General features: G+C 41.7%; 1 protein-coding gene across 1 annotated transcript; it reads right to left on the reverse strand.

Moving 5' to 3' along the window:
* Nucleotides 1–2,499: 2,499 nt before the first annotated feature.
* Nucleotides 2,500–18,170, reverse strand: ubxn4 (UBX domain protein 4). Its single transcript, XM_030081219.1, has 13 exons — nucleotides 17,923–18,170; nucleotides 17,219–17,321; nucleotides 15,710–15,738; nucleotides 14,829–14,947; nucleotides 14,032–14,224; nucleotides 12,018–12,150; nucleotides 11,038–11,092; nucleotides 9,204–9,368; nucleotides 7,632–7,759; nucleotides 6,159–6,261; nucleotides 5,140–5,271; nucleotides 3,949–4,163; nucleotides 2,500–3,303 (listed from the first exon to the last, which is right to left on the reverse strand). The coding sequence occupies exons 1-13, from the start codon at nucleotides 18,002–18,004 to the stop codon at nucleotides 3,165–3,167; spliced, it is 1,596 nt and encodes a 531-aa protein (XP_029937079.1). The 5' UTR covers nucleotides 18,005–18,170; the 3' UTR covers nucleotides 2,500–3,164.
* Between the last annotated feature and the right edge of the window lie 1,872 nt (nucleotides 18,171–20,042).

The raw sequence follows: 20,042 nt of genomic DNA on the forward strand, positions 1-20,042 counted from the left end.
ACACCTGGGACAGTGCTCAGTACTTTACAGTCACCTGCACAGATACGTGTTTGTGACGGACGGCATGACGTCACAATGGTTCTGCATTGTTGATTGTTTTTTGTTTGTGTCCACGGACACTGAGTATGCAGGTAACACATCCGCTCAGTTAAAACAGGCTGTGGGGCTAGAGTTTGAAATTTGGTCTCAGCCTCAGTTGATGCTGAAATGACGATGAAATAGTCTGTGTGCGATTAAGATGAACATTGTTATGAGGGGAGACAAACAACTGTAACTGTAGAGTGTATGGACCTTTTGTTTTGCCACTTGTGCTCCTTGCTTGAGTTTGTACTGTTTCCAATGATGTGCAGTGTGTTTCCTGTCATTATGTGTTGTTGAGCCTTGCTTTGTTCTAGCGCCTCCAGCAGGCCAAAATGTTGTAGCAGCTGTAGTGCTGGTTGAAATTTTCTCTTGGTGTGTTTTTATCAGGCGGTAACTGGAACCAAGTTCCATAATCTGAATGCAGCTCTGTTTACACAAAGGCGTTCATCATGAAAGGCACGCATGCACAGCGTGCACGTACGTGGCGCTGGTTGCTACGCGACTGAAACAGACGCTAGGAAGTAGTTTTCCGTTCTGGCGCAGTTTTTCTCTGGTGGACAGCACAGCAGCTTCGGATGCACCGTGTAAAGAGGCAAATCCATTTTTTAATTTATGAATTAGCTGAACTAATGCTTCTTAATAAATTATGTTACATGAACGAAGGCTGTATTTTTTTCTCATTTCTTGTGATTTCACCTGTTACCTGTTGTGTGTGTGACTTCACATGGAATTTTATAATAAATGTATGACTATACTGCATTGTCTTTGCAAGAGTAGTGCATATCTAATGATGTCAATCATCTAGATTTCTAAAAATAAACGCAGACCAGTGCGCTCTTGCGCTCCGTGATCACATCCACAATGAATGGCTGAGCCAGCCGCGGTCTGTGCCGTGCGCGTGCTATGTGAAAGCCGCTTCAGAGCGTTGCACCGCTGGAAACGGCGGTCAGTTTTGTTGATCTACGGTGAAAACAGCGAGCTCGAAAAGTCAACCACCTGATGAGAGGCAGTCAGAAGCAAGAAGTGACTACCATGAACAATATTTTATTGTTACAAGGTAACAATAAGCTTTTAGAGTGTAAATATGATGATGATTTATTGATGAAGATGATAAGAAGACAGTGGTGTAATGAAGGTGTGATGATGATGTTGATGAAACTGCCTGATAAAGATTTTAGAAGCAGGAGTTTGTACTAAGTGAGGAGTTTGTCTGTACTAAGGTTACACTGAAAATAGGATGTCTCCACTGTTTCTGTCTCTTATACTTGTGTCTCAAATGTGATATTTTGAACCATTCAGTTTGGTTACAATGGGTAATCAAAAGTTTTATGGGGAAAAAAATCAGATATAATTTTGAGTCTTTTTCTTTTTTGCCCCGGGTTGAATGTGGCCCTCTGACAAAAGCCCTGGCCCCAGCCAGGCCCCTTCAGTAAAATTACTCTAGAACCGCCACTGCTGTTCAGAGGAGACTCTGGGAATCAGGCCTTCATGGTCCAATCGCTGCAAAGAAGCCCATACTGAGGAAGAAGAAGAAGAAGAAGAAGAAGAAGAAGAGAACTGCTTGGGCCAAGAAACACAATGAACAGACATTAGACCAGCAGAAATCTCTACTTTGGTCTGATGAGTCCAAATGTGAGATTTGTGGCTCCAACAGCCGTGGCTTTGTGAGACCCAGAGAAGGTGAGCGGATGGTTTCTGCACGGAGGAGGCAGCACACACACACTTAACCAGCACGGCTAGCCCAGCATTCTGCAGCGACTTGCCATCCCATCAGCACACCTCCAGGCTATGTGAGGGCTATGTGACCAAGAAGGACAGTGATGGAGTGCTTGGCCTCCACAACCACCTGACCTAAACCCAGCTGAGACGCTCTGGGATGAGTTGGACCGCAGAGTGAAGGAGAAGCAGACAGAAAGTGCTCAGCACCTCTAGGAACTCCTTCAAGGTCTCCTGTTGGAAGACCATTCCAGGAAGACCATCCCATGAAGCTCACTGAGAAAAGTGTGTGCAAAGCTGTCATCAAAGCAAAGGGTGGCTGCTTTGAAGAATCATATTCATATCATCAGAAACATTCTGGTTTTCTGGTTTTTAACACTTGTTGTTTACTATATAATTCCATAAGTGTTGTTTCATAGCTTTGATGTCTTCAGTATTAATCTACAATGTGGGGAATAATAAAAAATAAAGAAAAACCACTGAATGAGAAGGTGTGTCCAAACTTTTGACTGTTACTGTATATACATGAAAATGTAAAGAAAAAGAAAAAGAAACAAAGTTAATTTTGTTCAGAATGAGGAATAAAACCTTTGACCCCCGGTGGTTTCAAAGGGTTAAATGACATGGAGAAATTCTTTAACCTGTGCTAAAAGGCTCTGTAAAGCATCAACTTGTAAATAAACCAGTGAGGCTGACACTTACAACTCCAGTTAGGTTTACTGAAAAACAGTTTTTTTATTCTCATTGTCAGATGAGAGCAGTACAGTGGTTGCCCATTTTCAACTGGTAGAAATGCATTCTACTGCCAAGGCCGCCGTTGCTGGGGTGGGATGGGGGAGGCACCTCCTTGGTAGAAAACCAACAAACCAAGAGCTACACAGACACAACGCTCTGCCAGTGCCCTCAAATCGTTTCAGCAAAGGTCATTTTACACATCTGGGGTTACTGCTATTAAATAAAACACAATCTGTCTTTCCTCTGTAAAGTAATATCTGAACATGTCGCCTCATGAAATTCACATTTCCAATATACAAACTGATTGAGCAAAACTGTGGTAACCCATGGACATCATCTAAGAGACAGAATCAAGTAGAATCAACACAAAGGAAACTCTCAGTTCAAGCCCATGGGAGGTTATGTTGATTATTATTATCTACCCATGCAGGCAAGGAGCAGGAGCATAGGCTTGGACAAGAGAGAGAGAAAACAACAACAAAAAAAACAAAGAACAACATAGCCCTAAAGTCAGCATAATCCATAATTACACTGTCCCGACGTGAACAACTCACACCATGTCAGAGAGCAACAGGTGGGGAGGGAAGAGTGGGGGGGGGGCAGCTGGGATGGAGAGGACTGCTGTTATTGCACTACATCTGCTGGGTGGAATTGCCATTCCAGGTGTTGTTGTCATCCTCACTGTCCTCCTGGGTCCGCAGTCTGTAGATTTTGCCATCTTTTTTGAAGTCCTCTGGCCTCTTTTCCAGAGTGCGCTTGCGAAGAGTTTCTCTGAACAAAACAGGGAGAAAAATGGGAAGCGAGAGTGCAAATGATTATATATGAAAGGTCCACCTGTAGGTCTCAGTGTTATGGTCAGTGATAGAAAGACATCACCTCATAATTGCCATTTACAAGCATGTCTCTTTATAGAGTGAAAAAGACATGCTCTGGCTGCTGGGGCCAAAGGTATATGTTACGTTTGCACTGTGAAGTGATTGATAAGACGGGAGTCAGTTTTAGAAAATCAAATCTATTTGTTTTTGAACATAGTCCTCTCGCACAGGAACACAGGCTGCGGTGACGGGGCATACGCATCCTTTCTGTGTAGAGGCTGCTGTCTTGGGCCCTCAGGAAGTGCTGTGTCATAAATTTACTGATATTCATTCAATTTAAAATAATATCTTAATAAACTTTTACAATTTCATTCATCCACCACATGAGTAGACACCATTGTTACTGAGTGCTGGATACTGGCTGGATGCTCCAAATGCTAACTGTTAGCCTCCTGACATTTGGGTGGGCTGCCCCCTGGCTAACATTCTCAAAAATAACCAGTTAGCATTTGGAGCATCCAGCAGTATGAGGAAGATGGGTGAACTATCCCTTTAATGTGGCAGGTGTATTTTGACATAGCAGTTTTAAGGTGTTCCTCACCTCTTTGGTTCATCAGAGGAGGCTGATGTTGAGTTGGGGTAAGCGGTGGGTCGCTGGGCGGGGCCTCTGGCTGCCCCCCCGGGTGGTGGGCTGGCAAAGAGGAAGCCACTGAGGAATCTCCATACGGCCAGCAGCGGGTAGAGGATGGTGCCCAGCACGGCCCAGACCCCCCCGCCTGACGACTGGATCACTGTGTTGGCAGGCCGACCTGACTGCTGCAGAGAGACATCATGGATACTGTACATGTCAGCCCTGTATTGTTTGGGCTATTTTTTTGGCTGAGCCGTAGATCACACTGAAAGGGAAAAGGTGATCTAACAGCTGAAAACGCTTCTTCTACCTAAAAAATAAGTTGCAACTGAAGTCAAGCCGACTAAAACAGTTTTACCACTCAGTTGCAATACATTTTGATTTCATTCCATTATTGTTCATTGCTAGTCATCATTTGTGTGCTTTTCTTATTTCATATGGAATAAAGTGAGAACTGATAGAGCTAAATATAACTAACACATAAGGCAGTGTAACCCTGTTGACTTTTCTAGATGTCCTGGAGCCACTGGATAGACACCTGTAGACTTCACAGAGCATTCAAACAAACTGCTAACGTTCATCCTCAGTTTTGGACCAAGACAGCTGATAAAATGAGCAAGGAGCTAGTAGACAAGAACTATTAGACATTTTCACTAAATTATTAAAAGAAAATGATTACAAAATTGCCAAAAACAATTACTCAAACAATTTGGAAAATGCTGAAAAATAAAATACAAGATAACTATGGTCATAATAATTATGATTACAGAGTTTAAATTAAATTACCAGAAAAATTGCCATGAAATCACACCAAATTGTATAGTAAGCCAACTAATTTTCACCTCTTTTTTCATTGTATTCTAAAAAAAAGAATGTACTCAAAATGTTGACTGGTGGAGATTTCAAGTTCAAAACCTGTGTGGTCAATCAAAAAACAAAATATGGTTTGTCATTACTAATAACAAGGGTCAACCTACTAAAAAAGTACAGTTTTTTAGTAGGTTTATTTCTTGGTGTTAACAATGAAGGTTTAATTCCATATATATGAGGCAAGTGACACAACAAGCTTGCAGTCAAAGTGTAGTTGAGAACATCACTAACGTGTGTGTGTGTGTGTGTGTGTGTGTGTGTGTGTGTGTGAGGCCTCACATATCAACTCACAGGCAGAAGCACGATGGAGGCACTGGGGGCCAGCTCCAGCTCCAGCAGAGTCTTGTTCAGGTCTTCACTTGTGAACTCCCGCCGAGGGAACATGGTGGCCAGGGAGAAGTTCCCGTAGCGGTTTCCCACTTCCTGAGAGGAACAAATCCACAAAAGGCTTAAGGCTTCCAGCATTAAAGAACTATTACAACTTGAGCCTGCTCTCCATCAGGGGGCATCAGCACAGAGGATTGATAACTGCTTCAGTCCTGTACCTGTGGCTTTGTCTGCTGTACTTTACTAACATGTGGCCTGATCACAACTAGCCACATATGCATAAAGGGATAGTTCACTCATTTTAGAAAAAATATATATTTCTCTCCCCCCTCAGCTGTTATGTAGGACACTTGGAAAGTGATGTTAGATGTTGCTTGAGTGGATTAAGGCGGTTATTTTTCAGAATGTTAGCTGGGGGGACGTCCACCTCAGTGGCAGGAGGCTAACAGTTAGCATTTGGAGCATCCAGCCAGTATCCAGCACTCAGTAACAATGAGAGGAAGATAGAACCACTATATTCAAATCATCTATCAAATAGCCTATGCGGTACATAATTCAAACAAATTGTAGCAGACTCTGTTACTATCATACTGTGAAATGCCTGTGTAATGTGAAAGTAGTCACAGGTCACACATGTACTATTTGCTTTACCACACAAAGCCAGGAAAGCCCTGCTTCACTTCAGCTGATTAATATAATATTTTCTTAATGAATCACACAGAAATGCACGTCTTAGCAGAGTAGCTGTAAAATGCTGGGAAATTAAACTCCAGATAAGGTGAGTCATTAAGTGATCTAAAAAATCATATGTCATTTTCATGTTTCATCTCCATAAAAGGCGACTGTATTTTTTCTGAAAAGCACAATCCTCTATTAACAAAATGATGTCTCCAGAATGTATGTTAGGCAGTTAGTGTGTCTTGACCTCCTGCTGCAAACTGTTAGAGCTGCACTTTGTTTTCTAGTCTGAGGAAATGGCTGACCTGGACAGCAAACTGCCGAGCCTCCTGCAGTCTGCTCTCTGACGGAAACTGGTTGGTGAAGGAGGAGCCATCTGGGAGGCGGAACTGTATCCTCGCTATAGCACTGGAGGATCACAGATGGACACACACACACACACGCACGCACACACACACACAGGTAAGCACAATTGAACATAGCAAACCCTAAAGAAAATATCACTGGTAAGTTTCCCCTTTTGAAACCTGAGCAAACACACACACACACACACACACACACACACACACACACGTATATAAATATACAGTGGTGTGAAAAAGTATTTACCCCCTTCCTGATTTCTTATTTTTTTGCATATTTGTCACACTTAAATGTTTCAACCCGAGTAAATATAAAATACAGTTTTTAAATGATGATTTCATTTATTAAGGGAAAAAGGCTATCAAAACCTACCTGGCCCTATGTGAAAAAGTAATTTGGAGTATTTGCAAAAATACTCCAAGAGCGCATCGACGACTCATCCAAGAGGTCAAAACAGAAGCCAGAACAACATCTAAAGAACTGCAGGCCTCACCTGCCTCAGTGAAGGTCAGTGTCCATGATTCAACAATAAGAATGAGACTGGGCAAAAATGGCCTGCATGGCAGAGTTCCAAGACAAAAACCACTGCTGAGCAAAAAGAACATAAAGGCTAATCTCACATTTGCCAAAAACATCTTGATGATCCCCAAGACTTTTGGGAAAATATTCTGTGGACTGACGAGACAAAAGTTGAACGTTTGGGAAGGTGTGCAATGCATCCTGTTACATCTGGCATAAAACTAACACAGCATTTCAGAAAAAGAACATCATACCAACAGTAAAATATGGTGGTGGTAGTGTGATGGTCTGGGGCTGCTTTGCTGCTTCAGGACCTGGAGGACTCGCCATAATTGATGGAACTATGAATTCTGCTCTCTACCAGAAAATCCTGAAGGACAATGTCCTTCAGGATTTTCCTTCAGCACTTGGGTTCTGCAGCAGGACAATGATAGAAAACACATCAGCAGGTCCACCTCTGATTGGCTTAAAAAAAAAAAAAAAAGAATGTTTTGGAGTGGCCTAGTCAAAGTCCAGACTTAATTCCAATTGAGATCCTGTGGCATGATCTTAAAAAAGGCCTTTCATGCTCGAAAACCCTCTAATTTGGCTGAATTAAAACATTTCTGTAAAGAAGAGTGGGCCAAAATTCCTCCTTTTTCACATTAGGGCCAGGTAGGTTCGGATAGCTTTTTTCCCTTAATAAATGAAATCATCATTTAAAAACTGTATTTTATATTTACTCTGGTTATCTTTGTCTAATATTAAAATTTGTTTGATGATCTGAAACATTTAAGTGTGACAAATGTGCAAAAAAATAAGAAATCAGGAAAGGGGCAAATACTTGTTCACAGCACTGTATATATATACCATACATATACCGATATGATATGACTGGGTGTTGACATGGGCTTTACCTCCTCTCCCTGGCTAAGGCCTCCTTCCTGGCCTCCTGCTCTGCCTGCTTGGCCTGCAGGGCAGCCTGCTTGGCAGCCTGGACCTCCTCCTGGTTCTTGGCGTAACGGGCTGCTCTGTCAGCTCGATCCTGCGTGTCAGAGATGAGAAAAATGAACAGTCTTTCATCCATCCAGCTCCTGCTGCATCAGTCTCAACCACAAGAGGATGCTACTTCTCCCAAAAAGGGCTGTGCAATATGTGAGGGATAATAAACAACCATCCTCTGCTTCACGTCAGGTGGCTCTTTGCCTCTACGCCATAGCTTAAGACCGTTAAACACACACTTACGACTTGATTATCCTGCTTACACCATGGTCATTTGCCAACAATATAAAGGAAAGGGCAGGAAACAATATACAAAATTCCATTGCTGTTTTCCTTCACAGTCATTAGTATATCAAGTCGATAACTCAGCATTAATGCCACAGTTGATAACAAGTAAGCTTCGACACCTATGAGTTTTAATTTTGCTGTGGTTACAAGTTAGGTAGCAGATAACTTTAGAACGGCGACTGAACTTGAGCCAAACTACAAGTGCAATACGCTTTTAATGCACACCTGCCGGCCAATCAGAATTCACCCACACCATGGTATGAGACGATATATATCATGTGACAATAGAAACCCATCTAGAATTCCATGTTATACTCTACTGTTTCTTTCGTTGTGTAACAAATCAACTTGTTACCATAATAGAGCAGTTTATTTTTTGTAATTTGCTTGATGCTTAACATTCATCTGCACAGCAGAATGACCCCAGGCAACATAAATTAAGTGCATAACACATGAAACAGCACAGCTTCAGTTAAATCCTGTGTGGGCATCCTGTATGAGCATTTATTCTGAGTGCCACACTTCACCTTCACTACAGCACTGGACAGCAGTGTCAATATGTTGTTAAGCCTCTGCAGGAGCCACTGCCACCTACAGTGTAGCTGTGGCAGCATTTACACACAGAAGTAACTGTCTCAGGTAACTGACTGAGGAAATGTTGCTCCATTTAGCCCACAGATTCCTGCCATCATTACACCTCTGTTTTACACTCATAAGTCATATAGTCATAAAATTGCACAAAGGTCCCAAATTAAAAGAAGAATATGTTCAAATAAGATTAAGTACCTTTTATGTGTCAAGTAAATAATTCAAAATAAAAGTAAAAAACAGGCCTTTCCATGTGGTCATTTTATATAAACGATTCATGTAAGATAATATTATTATAGAAAATGGGCTATATTGTGATATGTATTGTTACTGGAATATGAAATGACTTATATCAGGATTTGAGATTTAGGTCATATCACACAGCTTTACTCCCCACCATTAAATGAAAAACAGCCAAAACTCTCTGTTGCTCAAACAATGCAACAGGGAGAAATTATGTACGTAATTTCTTATGTATGGGACCACAGCTCAAAACACAAGCATTTTTTCAACTTCATGACTCTTTCCATAGATTTTTGGTACAGGAAAATTTTGTGTCACAAATGTCACCCCTGATTACAAGAGAAGGATGAGGCTGAAGGTGTGGTTACCAAGGCGATCTGCTGTTTGACGCGCTCCCTGGCAGCCTTTTCTTCAGCCTTCTCCCTGTTCCTTTCCTCCAAAAGGCGCTTGGTCTTGTCCTCTTCCTGTTTCCTCTTGAAGTCCAGCATCTCCTTCCCCAGCTTTCTCCGCTCAATCTCCTTCCTGATCTCATGCTGAAACACAGCCCAGAGACAGACAAGGTTACTTTACCTATACAATCTATTACACATTACTCATCACACTAGAGACATAGCAAGAATCGAATCTTAGCTACCAAGTCAATACCAAAATTATGAAACAGTAGTAATACTAGTTTTTTTGTATCAACACATCTTGATGCATCACTCCATAACTCAGTGTTCTTACTCTAATGTAGCCTTGGCCTGTATGTTTAAAGGACCACACCAGTGATTTTGAATGTTTGACCCATTTACTATCACAATTTCCTCACATTTTACACTGCAGCAAACCATACTGCAAATCATGTGGGGACACTAAAATTTCACAACATATAAAAAAAAGCCCCTGATTTTCTCACTTGAATTTTTGTTGTAAACACCCACCTTATAATGATGTGCTTCAGTGGCTAACAAAGTTACCACCATTCATAAAGCATGGAAGTGATAACTGGCAGTGTAAAGCGAATTATCGAAACAAAGTCTTTGTCAGGAAGACCACTTCACTCCACCACATTTCAAGTCATCAAAACACAACAGCTTTGCTGCTTATAGGCAAATCAATGTGGAGGACTTTATTAGGATGATGGAATACTGGTGTGAAGAAAGTTTGAGGTCTGTGAATGTGCATTATCATAGTGGACTGAATGAAAATCAATGGCTGGATAAAAGGGAGGAAAATGGTATCAGAGTTCTTAAATACGACTGCTTGTTTTGGGAAAAGATTAGCAGAAACGTCAAGTATGCACACTGAAGTACGCTAAACATGCAGAATCACTGGAATGGTCCATTAAAATACTTGAAACACAAGTTGCAGTTATGCTTACAGAACTGTGAATCAAAGTGAGAGCACATAATCATACATTGTAATTACTGTTACAGTGGCACGTTTCATGTGGTTGCCTCTAATCTGCCCTTCTAGAGGTTAAAACTTTGGCCACACCCAATTAGTGATGCTGCCACAGGTTTTTTGCCATTCATAGTTGCTAAAAACACTCCATGTTTTTGTGCCGTACTTTGTCCCATGCTTCCCAGGCTTATTTGTCAATGTTGTCAGAGCTAAATCAACCAGTTGATGTGGTAGCTACTGGGCTAAAAACTGAGTTAGCTAGCCAGTGACCTGAAGTGCATGACCTGAAGTCTCACACACAAAAGTTAAGTAGCTGCATTGGCATTTCCATTAAAATAATAGATCAATGCTGTACTGTTAACAGCTTTCTTATTCTGATGTAGCATTTATAGTTTAGACACTTTGTCAGTTCCCTTGCTCATGGAATTTCACTGATATTGCTATCAACTACCAAAGCATTGTATGGTAAGGTATTGTGCCATCCCTAGATCACACACTGACTACAGTAATCAGGAAGGTGTTCTACTGGGGAACAGCTAAACATGATCATCTGATTAGTTTCAGTCACTTTTGGGTGAGATTGCCAAAACAATACATATGCAGCTAAGACATATATTCCAACATGCAGATTAATTGTGTCATTATCTCCAAGCATCATTTCAAGAGGTTGTAATCAGATTTCTGTGATGTCAGTACATGTAATCTGTTACTGCTCATCTATGGTCCCAGGTTACTGTTCAGTCTTTACCTGCCAACTTTATAAATGCCATTCAGCAGCCGGTTCAAAAGAGAATATTAAGAAATTTGGTTTCTTACCTCTTCTTCTCCTTTCTTCTTCTGCTCTCGTCTCTCCTCTAGTTTCTTTGTTAACCTGAGCAAGATGGCAAAATGGATGACAGGTTTCAGGTAGGTGAGGTGTGTATTACAGGGTGAGCTCTAATAGTGTTCAGACAGTAATGATGCAACAGCATGGTAGAAACATACTGGTGTTCTGCTGTTTTAATGAGTTAAAAAGTTAAAAATACATTTTGAAACTAAGGCCAGAGCAATGAAATTGAGTGGCAGGTCTTGAGCAATGAACACTGTGTCTGATGGACAAAAATGTCATCCACCCTTTATCTCAGTGTACCTAGACTGTACATATATATTCCACAGAGCAATGCAGTTTAATACATCAATGGGGAACCCTGTATTGGTGAAATTATAATTGGGCGGCCATCAATACACCTGATGTAATATCAGTTTTTCCCATGTATGTGTGGGAAACACTGATATTATAGATGGATAGAGTAGATATTTTCATAGACTTCATGAGTTCTACATATGAGACATGGCCATTTCATTTGTCACCTGGACAATCTCATTAGGATAATCTCAGATATTTTTAACCCTTGAAGACTACAAAGACGCTTGTTGCAAATTTCTGAATATTTTAAACCGTGTGTGGGGTGATGTTAAGATGCACATAAAAACGTCTTTTCCCCTTATCTTTCATTAATTCAGTATCTCAACGAAATGTTTTTCAAGTGCTGCCAAATGAGGTGACAGAAACCAAGAAGAGAGAGCAAGTGTCTGGTGCAATGAACAATACTCCCTCTAGTGACCAAAAAAAAGATTGCACAGAGTAACTTTAAATAAAAGGAGCACTTATATGCACTGCACTGGAGCAAAGCAATTATTGCCCAGCCATAGATCTCCAGTATTAAGTCATTATCATGTTACGTAGTCGACAGTTGTTTGTGTGCACTGAGCTTTAGCACTTATGGCCTCATACAATCTGGCAGTTGTATCCCTACCTTTCCACCTTAGCATCCAGGTTTTTGTCAGACTGGGAACTGTGAGAGGCATCATCTGATGACAAACTCCTGTCCTCTCCAGGGGTCATGTCACCTGAAGGACTGCCGCTGTCAACTGTCCTTGAGAGGGACTCTGGTTAGAATAGAATAGAATAGAATAGAATAGAATAGAATAGAACAGTTAATTGCTTACCATTTAATCTTTAAATGTACATCCATTCCACATCAAAAAGCTACTGCAGTGTAGTATAGAGGTGTACTGTGCAACCAAGTCTGTGACCAGACATAAATGTATTGCGCAGAAAGCACACTAAACCAGGAGAATGGTATACATTTGAAGATATCCTCAGACATCAGCCAAAACAATCACCGTTCCTCAAGACCACAAGGCTTCAGGTCTTGTCAAGTCACTTTGTCAAGTACAACTGGATATCAGACCAAACTCCCTTGGATGCTGGCCAACTACTGTAGATTTTGAGATGGTCCACTAGAATACTGACATTTTGGCCGGGTGCTCCAGGGAAGGCGGTGGGGTCATCAAAATTGACAGGTTTCATCCTGCAGCCAACATGAATGTTGAACAGATGAACAGATTTGGAGATATGCCCCTGTGGACCTAACTGCTGACTCACCCACAGACATGGTACCGTATAGGCACAGCAAAAATAAGCAAGAGGAAAGTCCAGTCAAAATGACTTCCAGCAGGGTTTGGAGAACACAAAAAACACCCCCTCTCACAGCCAACTCATCTCAGGTTCATTTTCATCTGACTCCTAAAACCATCTGGCCACTCTAACTGAAACGTTATTGGAAGTCACAAAATGGCTGAACCAATCAAGGTCCATTGAGGAGCTCCAGGTGTGTCTTTGGTGATGACAGCAGTCAGAAGCTACAGTGAAATGAACTGGGAAACAGGAACGGCAGGGCACCAACACAGGTTTTCCTTAAGAACAAAAGGCAAAAACTGTGTTCCTGCATGCTAACAAGCTAACACGCTTGCTCACTGTCATCATCACAGTGGCTGTTGTTCTCTTAGCTCCACTGCTCTCATTGTTCTTCTGTCACACTGGACAATTTGACTCACAACAGACAGATGGCTGAGCCAATCATGTACATGTATTTTTGCAAAAGCCCATTGCTGCCTTTGCTTTTCCAAACAGTTTGGACACAACGGTGCCTGGTCTCTGTTTTGTAAAGTGAACAAGGAAAGCAAAACTAAAGTATGGCTGTGCCTCCACTAGATAATTTGATCTTTTTCCCTGCCTATTCTCAGTTTACTACGTCTGATTTGAGCCAGGACTGGGTAAGAGCAGCCCACGTCCACTTAAAGAGAGAGTAAAGCCACTTCAAAACAGGAGGTTTATTATTTGGTATAACTCTTGAGTAATATCTCCATCGCCCAACAAAATTCCTTGAAGTCAACAGCTGTAATAAAAAGGTAATTTAAAGGCTGCATTTTCTGCAGTAATCCATTCCAGCAGGACAGAGTGGGCAGTCTGATAGAGTAACATTGTTTTCATGATGCTGGTAAGACCAACTGTAGTGAAAACATCTCACCTGTTGGAAACTAGTGCTGCAAGGAAATGCTGTACAACTCACATGCTAAAATATCCCTGACTGACAGCACAGCTTTCTAAAGTTCTGTATTTAGATGGAAACCTTCACTATTCCTCCCCGCTTCTAGTCTTCTGATATGATCCTCCCTGTGCCGTGCTAACCAGCTAACAGTTACTGTTAATAGGCTGCAGTCTGTTGAAGCTAGTGCATGTTAGCGCAGCACAGCAGGTGCAGCTGAAGGGTCAATCAAAACTGAAACTGTGGTCTGACTAAATTTCCCCCTCTTCCATGTGAAAGTAGCAGCAAAGACCTTTAGTTTCATGGCACAGAGAGGACTTAAGATGCTTAGTTTCATGCTGATTTCTACACCCAATGATGATAATAAAAAAACATTAATGGAAAAAAAACTGCACTTTTAGTTTAGCATCCCTTTGACACTTGATCCAGGGTCACTAACCTTTCGATGTGCTTGGAGCTGCTGCTGCCCCTGGGGCGGCAGGTGGAGCTGTCGGGGGCTCCGGTGGGAATGTGGGGAGTGGTGCCGGGGCCAGGGCTGGCTCTGTGGGTACACTGACAGACAGGCCGGCCTCCTCAGGAACCTCTGTCTCTGCTTCTGCCTCACTCCTGCCACCAATCTGCTGAGCATGCATCTGTCACAAGACAGTCACAGATACAGTGACAACAAACAGGACACCAGACTGCTACCTCCACCAGGGGGCAGCCTGGAGGGGATCACAGATGTAGTTGCGTGTATCTGTGTGTGTGTGTGTGTCTGTCCATAGCTAACCTTGCATACTACAGAGCGTATCAGCCTAATATTTTCTGTGTACATAAAGACTGTATGACCAAGGACCTCTTGTGACTGCAGTGAGTCAAAACCTCTGAAAAAACGGTTTAATACAGCAAACGACTGCTAACTCCTCTTAGCCAGCTGGTAGGAGCCACACGTGATCAACTACTGCTTTAGTTTAGAATCTTGTTTTGGGTTTTTCAATTGTTTCTGCTGGGGACAACAAATCATGTCTTGTTGACATGGTCATAATCGTGTCTTCTTGCAGGGATTGAAAACTGAACTGATGTGGTGGTGCATGTTAGCGAGTGGACTTTTTTTAACCTTAACATGTGGTATGCACTCTTATCCAGTGAGCTAGCGGGGCGCCCCTGTCTTTTGGAATTGTTTGTGTCTACATTTAAATGCCGAAGTAAGACACATGTGATGTACTGTCTGACACTACAGCTGGAAATCCCACCTACCTGTTTGACTTTATCAATTCTCTTCATGAGCTCCTCAGCAGACACACTGCCGGCTATGACCTCCAGAGGTATCCCATTCTCTCCGATGAAGAAGCTGGACGGTATGCACACCACTGGATCTTCACAGCCATATGTTAAGGGACACGCTCCCAACAACTTAGCACTGCCCACATTTCAATCAACAGTGTACAGATAACGCTTTTAACTGACCAAATACAAGACTGCTGAAATCTGACTGTGCTGCTGGGATATTCAACAGGAAGTCTTGGAAAACAAGCTGACACAGATCGTGGGATTTCAGGGCTTTATGTTTATGGCCCTAAACAGACTGTCTCTCTATTTACCCAATTACTTCTTCCCACTTCATTCTGCAACGCACTTTTTATGATTTTTTTAATGATCTTCTGTGTTTATTTATTTAATATTTTTTCTTTACTAAATGATATGCATGTTTCTTTATTAGGTTATGTATTTTGTATGTTTGTTGATTTGGAAATGCACGTTTGATGTCATTTTTGTGTATATATTATTTAATTAAGAAAAATAAATAAATAATCTGTCGTCAAACATACATCTTAGCATCCTAAAACAGCATTACACCATTACTAACACCTTGCAGTCTATGGCTTTCACTGGTGTCTACATGATTAAATACATAAACAAACAAACAAACAAATAAATGAATAAACATGACTACTTCAGTGCCAACAACACTGATGCATGGCTAATTCAAACCAAAATTTGAAACTGCTTGATAACCACAAGCAATAATAAAGATTAGAAACATCTTCACCAAGACCCAGTAGCAGTTTGAATAATACTAGACAGCAAAACCATCATTAACACTTGAAACTGTCAGAATTCAGCAGACAAAAGGATACAGATTTGGGAGAACTGCACGCACGTCTCACTGTGAGAAAATATTGCAACATCATAAGGTCAACTCATATGTTGTAAAGACTGGTAGATTCTGGTTCATACTGAAGCACACATTCAAACTTACTGTCACAATTTTAGTGAAAAGATCTGTTTAATTAGCAAATAATGAGAGAATACTGCCAAGGGTACAGAATGACTGAACAGGCCCTTCCTGTACATCAATCACTGCTCAACACCACATGTAGGAACATCATGGATGATCATGAGGAGCAACCTCTGCTCTCTGTATTTACATCATGGAAACTCTGCTGAGTGCTCACTCATGCCAACTTAACATGCTAAATATATAGCTCTGAAACTGAAATTAGTACTTTAACTCTTAAAAGTATAATGCATCCATATATATTATATAGCTCCCCACTAGCTGTTCTGTAGGACAGTAGTGGTGCTATCTTCCTCTGAGTGCTGGATACTGGCTGGATGCTCCAAATGCTAACTGTTAGCTTCCTGCCACTTAAGTGGACTTCCCCCCAGCTAACATTCTGAAAAATAACCACCTCAATCCACTAAAATTGTTAAAAACCCCATAAAATGGACTCTTTCTCTCTTGATTTGTATATCCCGTTGAAACAGGATGTTTGGGCAGCACATAGTCCAGGAAAGGATCATTCACAAGTATAAACCAATAGGACAGACCAAAGTCCAGTCCAATATTATATCAGTCTGGCACAGAAACACCATAAGTGGAAGAGAGAGGATGTTTAAAGATTTGTGAAGGTTTTATTGGTTGAAATTTTAATGTACAGCCACTGGTGCAGGATGATGTCACTATTTAAGATCCTCTGTTTCACAGGAAGCAGAGGTCATGTAAGGTCATTTCTTGGGGATAAATATACAAATTGTGAGTTTGATGATGTGTAGCAGAGTTTTTACAGTCTTTCTTGTTAAACAAAACAAACCAACAAACCAACCTAAGCTCTCTGTGCTGGTCCTCAGTTACAGCGGTGGCTGGCAGGAGCCTGAAAGCTACATAAACGTGATGGATAGAGAGGAGCGGAGGTAAAGAAGCAGCTAGCCACAGCATTACTGCCAGCTCTCTTTTAGTACTCTGGAGAAAGTAAAGTAAGTTATTTTTGTCCTCCCACATGCTCACACGTGTTCAATGAAGAAAGGAATGACAGCAAACTCAAGCAACTCTACTTCTGTCTCTGTGGCTGCTGCTCCTCTGCTGCGGAGTGATACAAGTGCAGAGGTTACCGGATCTTTCCAGATGTTGACAACAGGAAAAATACACTTATATGCAGTAATTTGAGCAAAACTATCATCCATGTCAGCTGTGGGCGCAGGCAAACAGTTAGCATTTGGAGCAACCAGCCAGTATCCAGCACAATGAGAGGAAGATAGCACCACTACTGTCCTATATTCTGTCCTTCATTACAGCTAGGGGGAGTAAAATAATATCACATTTCTCTAAATGGGTGAACTATCCCTTTAACTGCATATGTCCATACCTCTTGGCATCCACTTTGATCGCCACACAAGAATTCTGTGCTGCTTCTGAGACTTGGTCGTCCTCCCAGCTGGACATCAACTGTGCTGACTGCTCATCCTCACCTGGGGGTGGGGGGTGGGGTGGGGGGGGTCATGGTGATGAGTCACTTGGTCATGAAGCAGTGCCCACACACTTTCGCTTAATGCCAGGCATTGTGATCACTTCTAGAGAGCTGCTAAGAGGAAAACCCTTGACAAACACAGCCATGGCTACACTGACTCACTGGTACTGCCATCAGGTAGGAAAACTGCTACAGCTCACCTGTCACCACATGAGCAGGTACCTGGCCCCTGGGCCCCCGGCCCCAGGCCGAGCTGCCAGCTGTTGTCAGCCAGCACAGAGACAACCTCTGTCCTCTCTCGTCTGCCTGTGACTGGCTGACGCCGGTGACGCTCACACTCCACCACACATAGTACGTAGTACAGTTCATGGTTGTGCAATATCATTTAACTAACATCGAGATTAATGTCTTGATGTGTAGTCGATGTCTATTTTCTCCCTTATTAGTCTAGTGTTACTCGGTATTCCGTGAGAGCTGGTTAGGTAACCTAGCAAGCTAATCTCTTAACTACGTTAACTGTGGAGGCCAGCTGGCTAGCAAGCTACCTGCTGTCATTAGTGGGGCTAGCTAACGTTAGCTAGGTGGCGAGTCGACACAAATACCTGTGATAACAACGACAAAGATGAAGCTGCGCTGTTTGGCGGAGGCGATGGCGGCGGGAATCGAGCCCTCAAACCAAAGCATCTTTGTCGAGTGTGTTGTCTCTCGGTGTGTCTGGACCGCTGCTGACCAGCCGCATCAAGCCGTCAGAGCCGGGGAGCTGCTGGCTGCTGCTGTTAGCACTGTGGCCTGGAACCTTCCGCCTCGGCTCGCAGCTCTCCACTGGCTCTGCTTCCGGCACACGGCTCCCACTTCCGCTCTGGAGCTGGCCCTTTGCCAAGGCGAGCTGTGTCCTCCCGCAGGACAGAACAGGACAGGGCAGGACAGGACAGGACAGGACAGGACAGGACAGGACAGGACAGGACAGGACAGGCCCGCTGCCGGCGCTCTCCTCACTCCGCAGCGCCCGACAGCGTTCACGGCTCCATTTGTTCTCACCATCACAGACTGTTTCTTAGCATTTTTGTTTCATATCAGTCAGTATTCTGTAGCTCTGTCATTAATCAATTTAGAGTACTCAAATTCAATATATATATATATATATATATATATATATATATATATATATATATATATATATATATATATATATATATGTGTGTGTGTGTGTGTGTGTGTGTGTGTGTGTGTGTTTCATGAAACTTTATATGCAATAATTATATGCTTACAATAATAAAGCAATACTGAGTAGTGCAGTACTGCTGTGTATAGGTATGGTGTATATAGGTAGACTTTTTACAAATTATCAGTTTCTTATTTCTGTGTTTATGTTGTAATATTATTGTAGGACTGATGCACATATTTTTACATATTGCATATACTTTCTTACAAATTTATAATGCCATATTTTTATATGTCTTATTTCATTTTCTATTTCTTATAATTTCACTTAAGCTTAAATATATTCTTCTCTTGAGAATTTGAGCTGCTGCAGCTGACCCAATTTCCCTTCAGAAGGTAGGCAATATGTTACATTTAGTAAGATGATCTGTACATTTTTGTTTTGGATGTCATAGATACATTTGATGAAGTTCAGTTTGTGTGGTAAATGTATCCTTCTAGTGGGGCGGCATAGCTAAACTATCGTTCATTTTGTGATAAAAGCACCAAATTTGGTACACTCATAGCTGAATATATGTTGAATGAATCTGGATATTGAGCCACTGCAAATTTTTATTCTCATGACTGTGGCAGTCATTTTCAAAACTGGCCACCAGTGGTTACTGGCATGGAATGCTTTGACTACCCTACAGCTGCTGCTTCATGTTTTCAGCACCACAAATATAATTTAGAGACATTTTAAAGTGGGAAAAAGTTTTATTACAATGTAACACAACAGAACAGAACATAGCTACATACAACATAGCTACAGCTTTGCTACATTCCAAGCTAGCTACATGTTCCAAGCTAACTACCTAGCTTAACTACCTAGTTTTGCTAGCTTGTAAATTTACCTCTCCACTGTTCCCCACAATAATTCTTTTTCTCTTTAGCCTTTATCTATGATGTTCAAAATGTATACATCCAAAAACTAACATATTTTATTCATAATTATTACAGTTGAAATAAAATGTTTAGGCCTACCTTGATGGACTGTCCACTGCACTGCTTGTCACGGGAAGCATATTATTATTACATATTATATATGCTAGCTAGCTCGTTGGCTAGCTGGCTTGCAGTGGTGGTTGTGGTGGTGGGGGCAAAAAGTGTTTGAGATACTGAGTGTGTATAACTGTAGCCTATTTATTCTTAATTTAATGTGTATTTACATTATAATATTTTAATGAATCATTTTAATATTTTTATTCATTTTAACAAATCAAATGCCTGTTATGGCCACTAGGGGGCGATTTTGTGATGGCCCAATATCCAGATTTGTTTGAAATATATCCACCAACACATCTACCAAATTTTATGCTGTTATCACAAAATGAACGATTGTTGTGATATATTGAGCTAAGCCGCCCCACTATTCAGTGTAGCCATCATGCTGCTGAGGCAGGGGCCTGGAGCCACAGGGTGGCACTGTGGGAGTGATGCTGTGAAACACACTGAAGAATCCCTCTGACTTTATGTCACAACTAACTGAGTGCAAACACATCCTGAGGACAAATCTAGCTGG

This window comes from Myripristis murdjan, chromosome 21 (genome assembly GCF_902150065.1).
Source record: "Myripristis murdjan chromosome 21, fMyrMur1.1, whole genome shotgun sequence".
In the NCBI taxonomy this organism is placed as follows: Eukaryota; Metazoa; Chordata; class Actinopteri; order Holocentriformes; family Holocentridae; genus Myripristis; species Myripristis murdjan.

Coding starts and splice junctions, on each gene's coding strand:
- ubxn4 (XM_030081219.1), bottom strand. CDS start 18,004: ATGCTTTGGTTTGAGGGCTCGATTCCCGCCGCCATCGCCTCCGCCAAA. Junction 12,151..14,031: donor AGCTCCAAGCACATCGAAAG/GTTAGTGACCCT, acceptor TATTCTAACCAG/AGTCCCTCTCAAGGACAGTT. Junction 9,369..11,037: donor AGAAGAAAGGAGAAGAAGAG/GTAAGAAACCAA, acceptor GCTGTGTTTCAG/CATGAGATCAGGAAGGAGAT.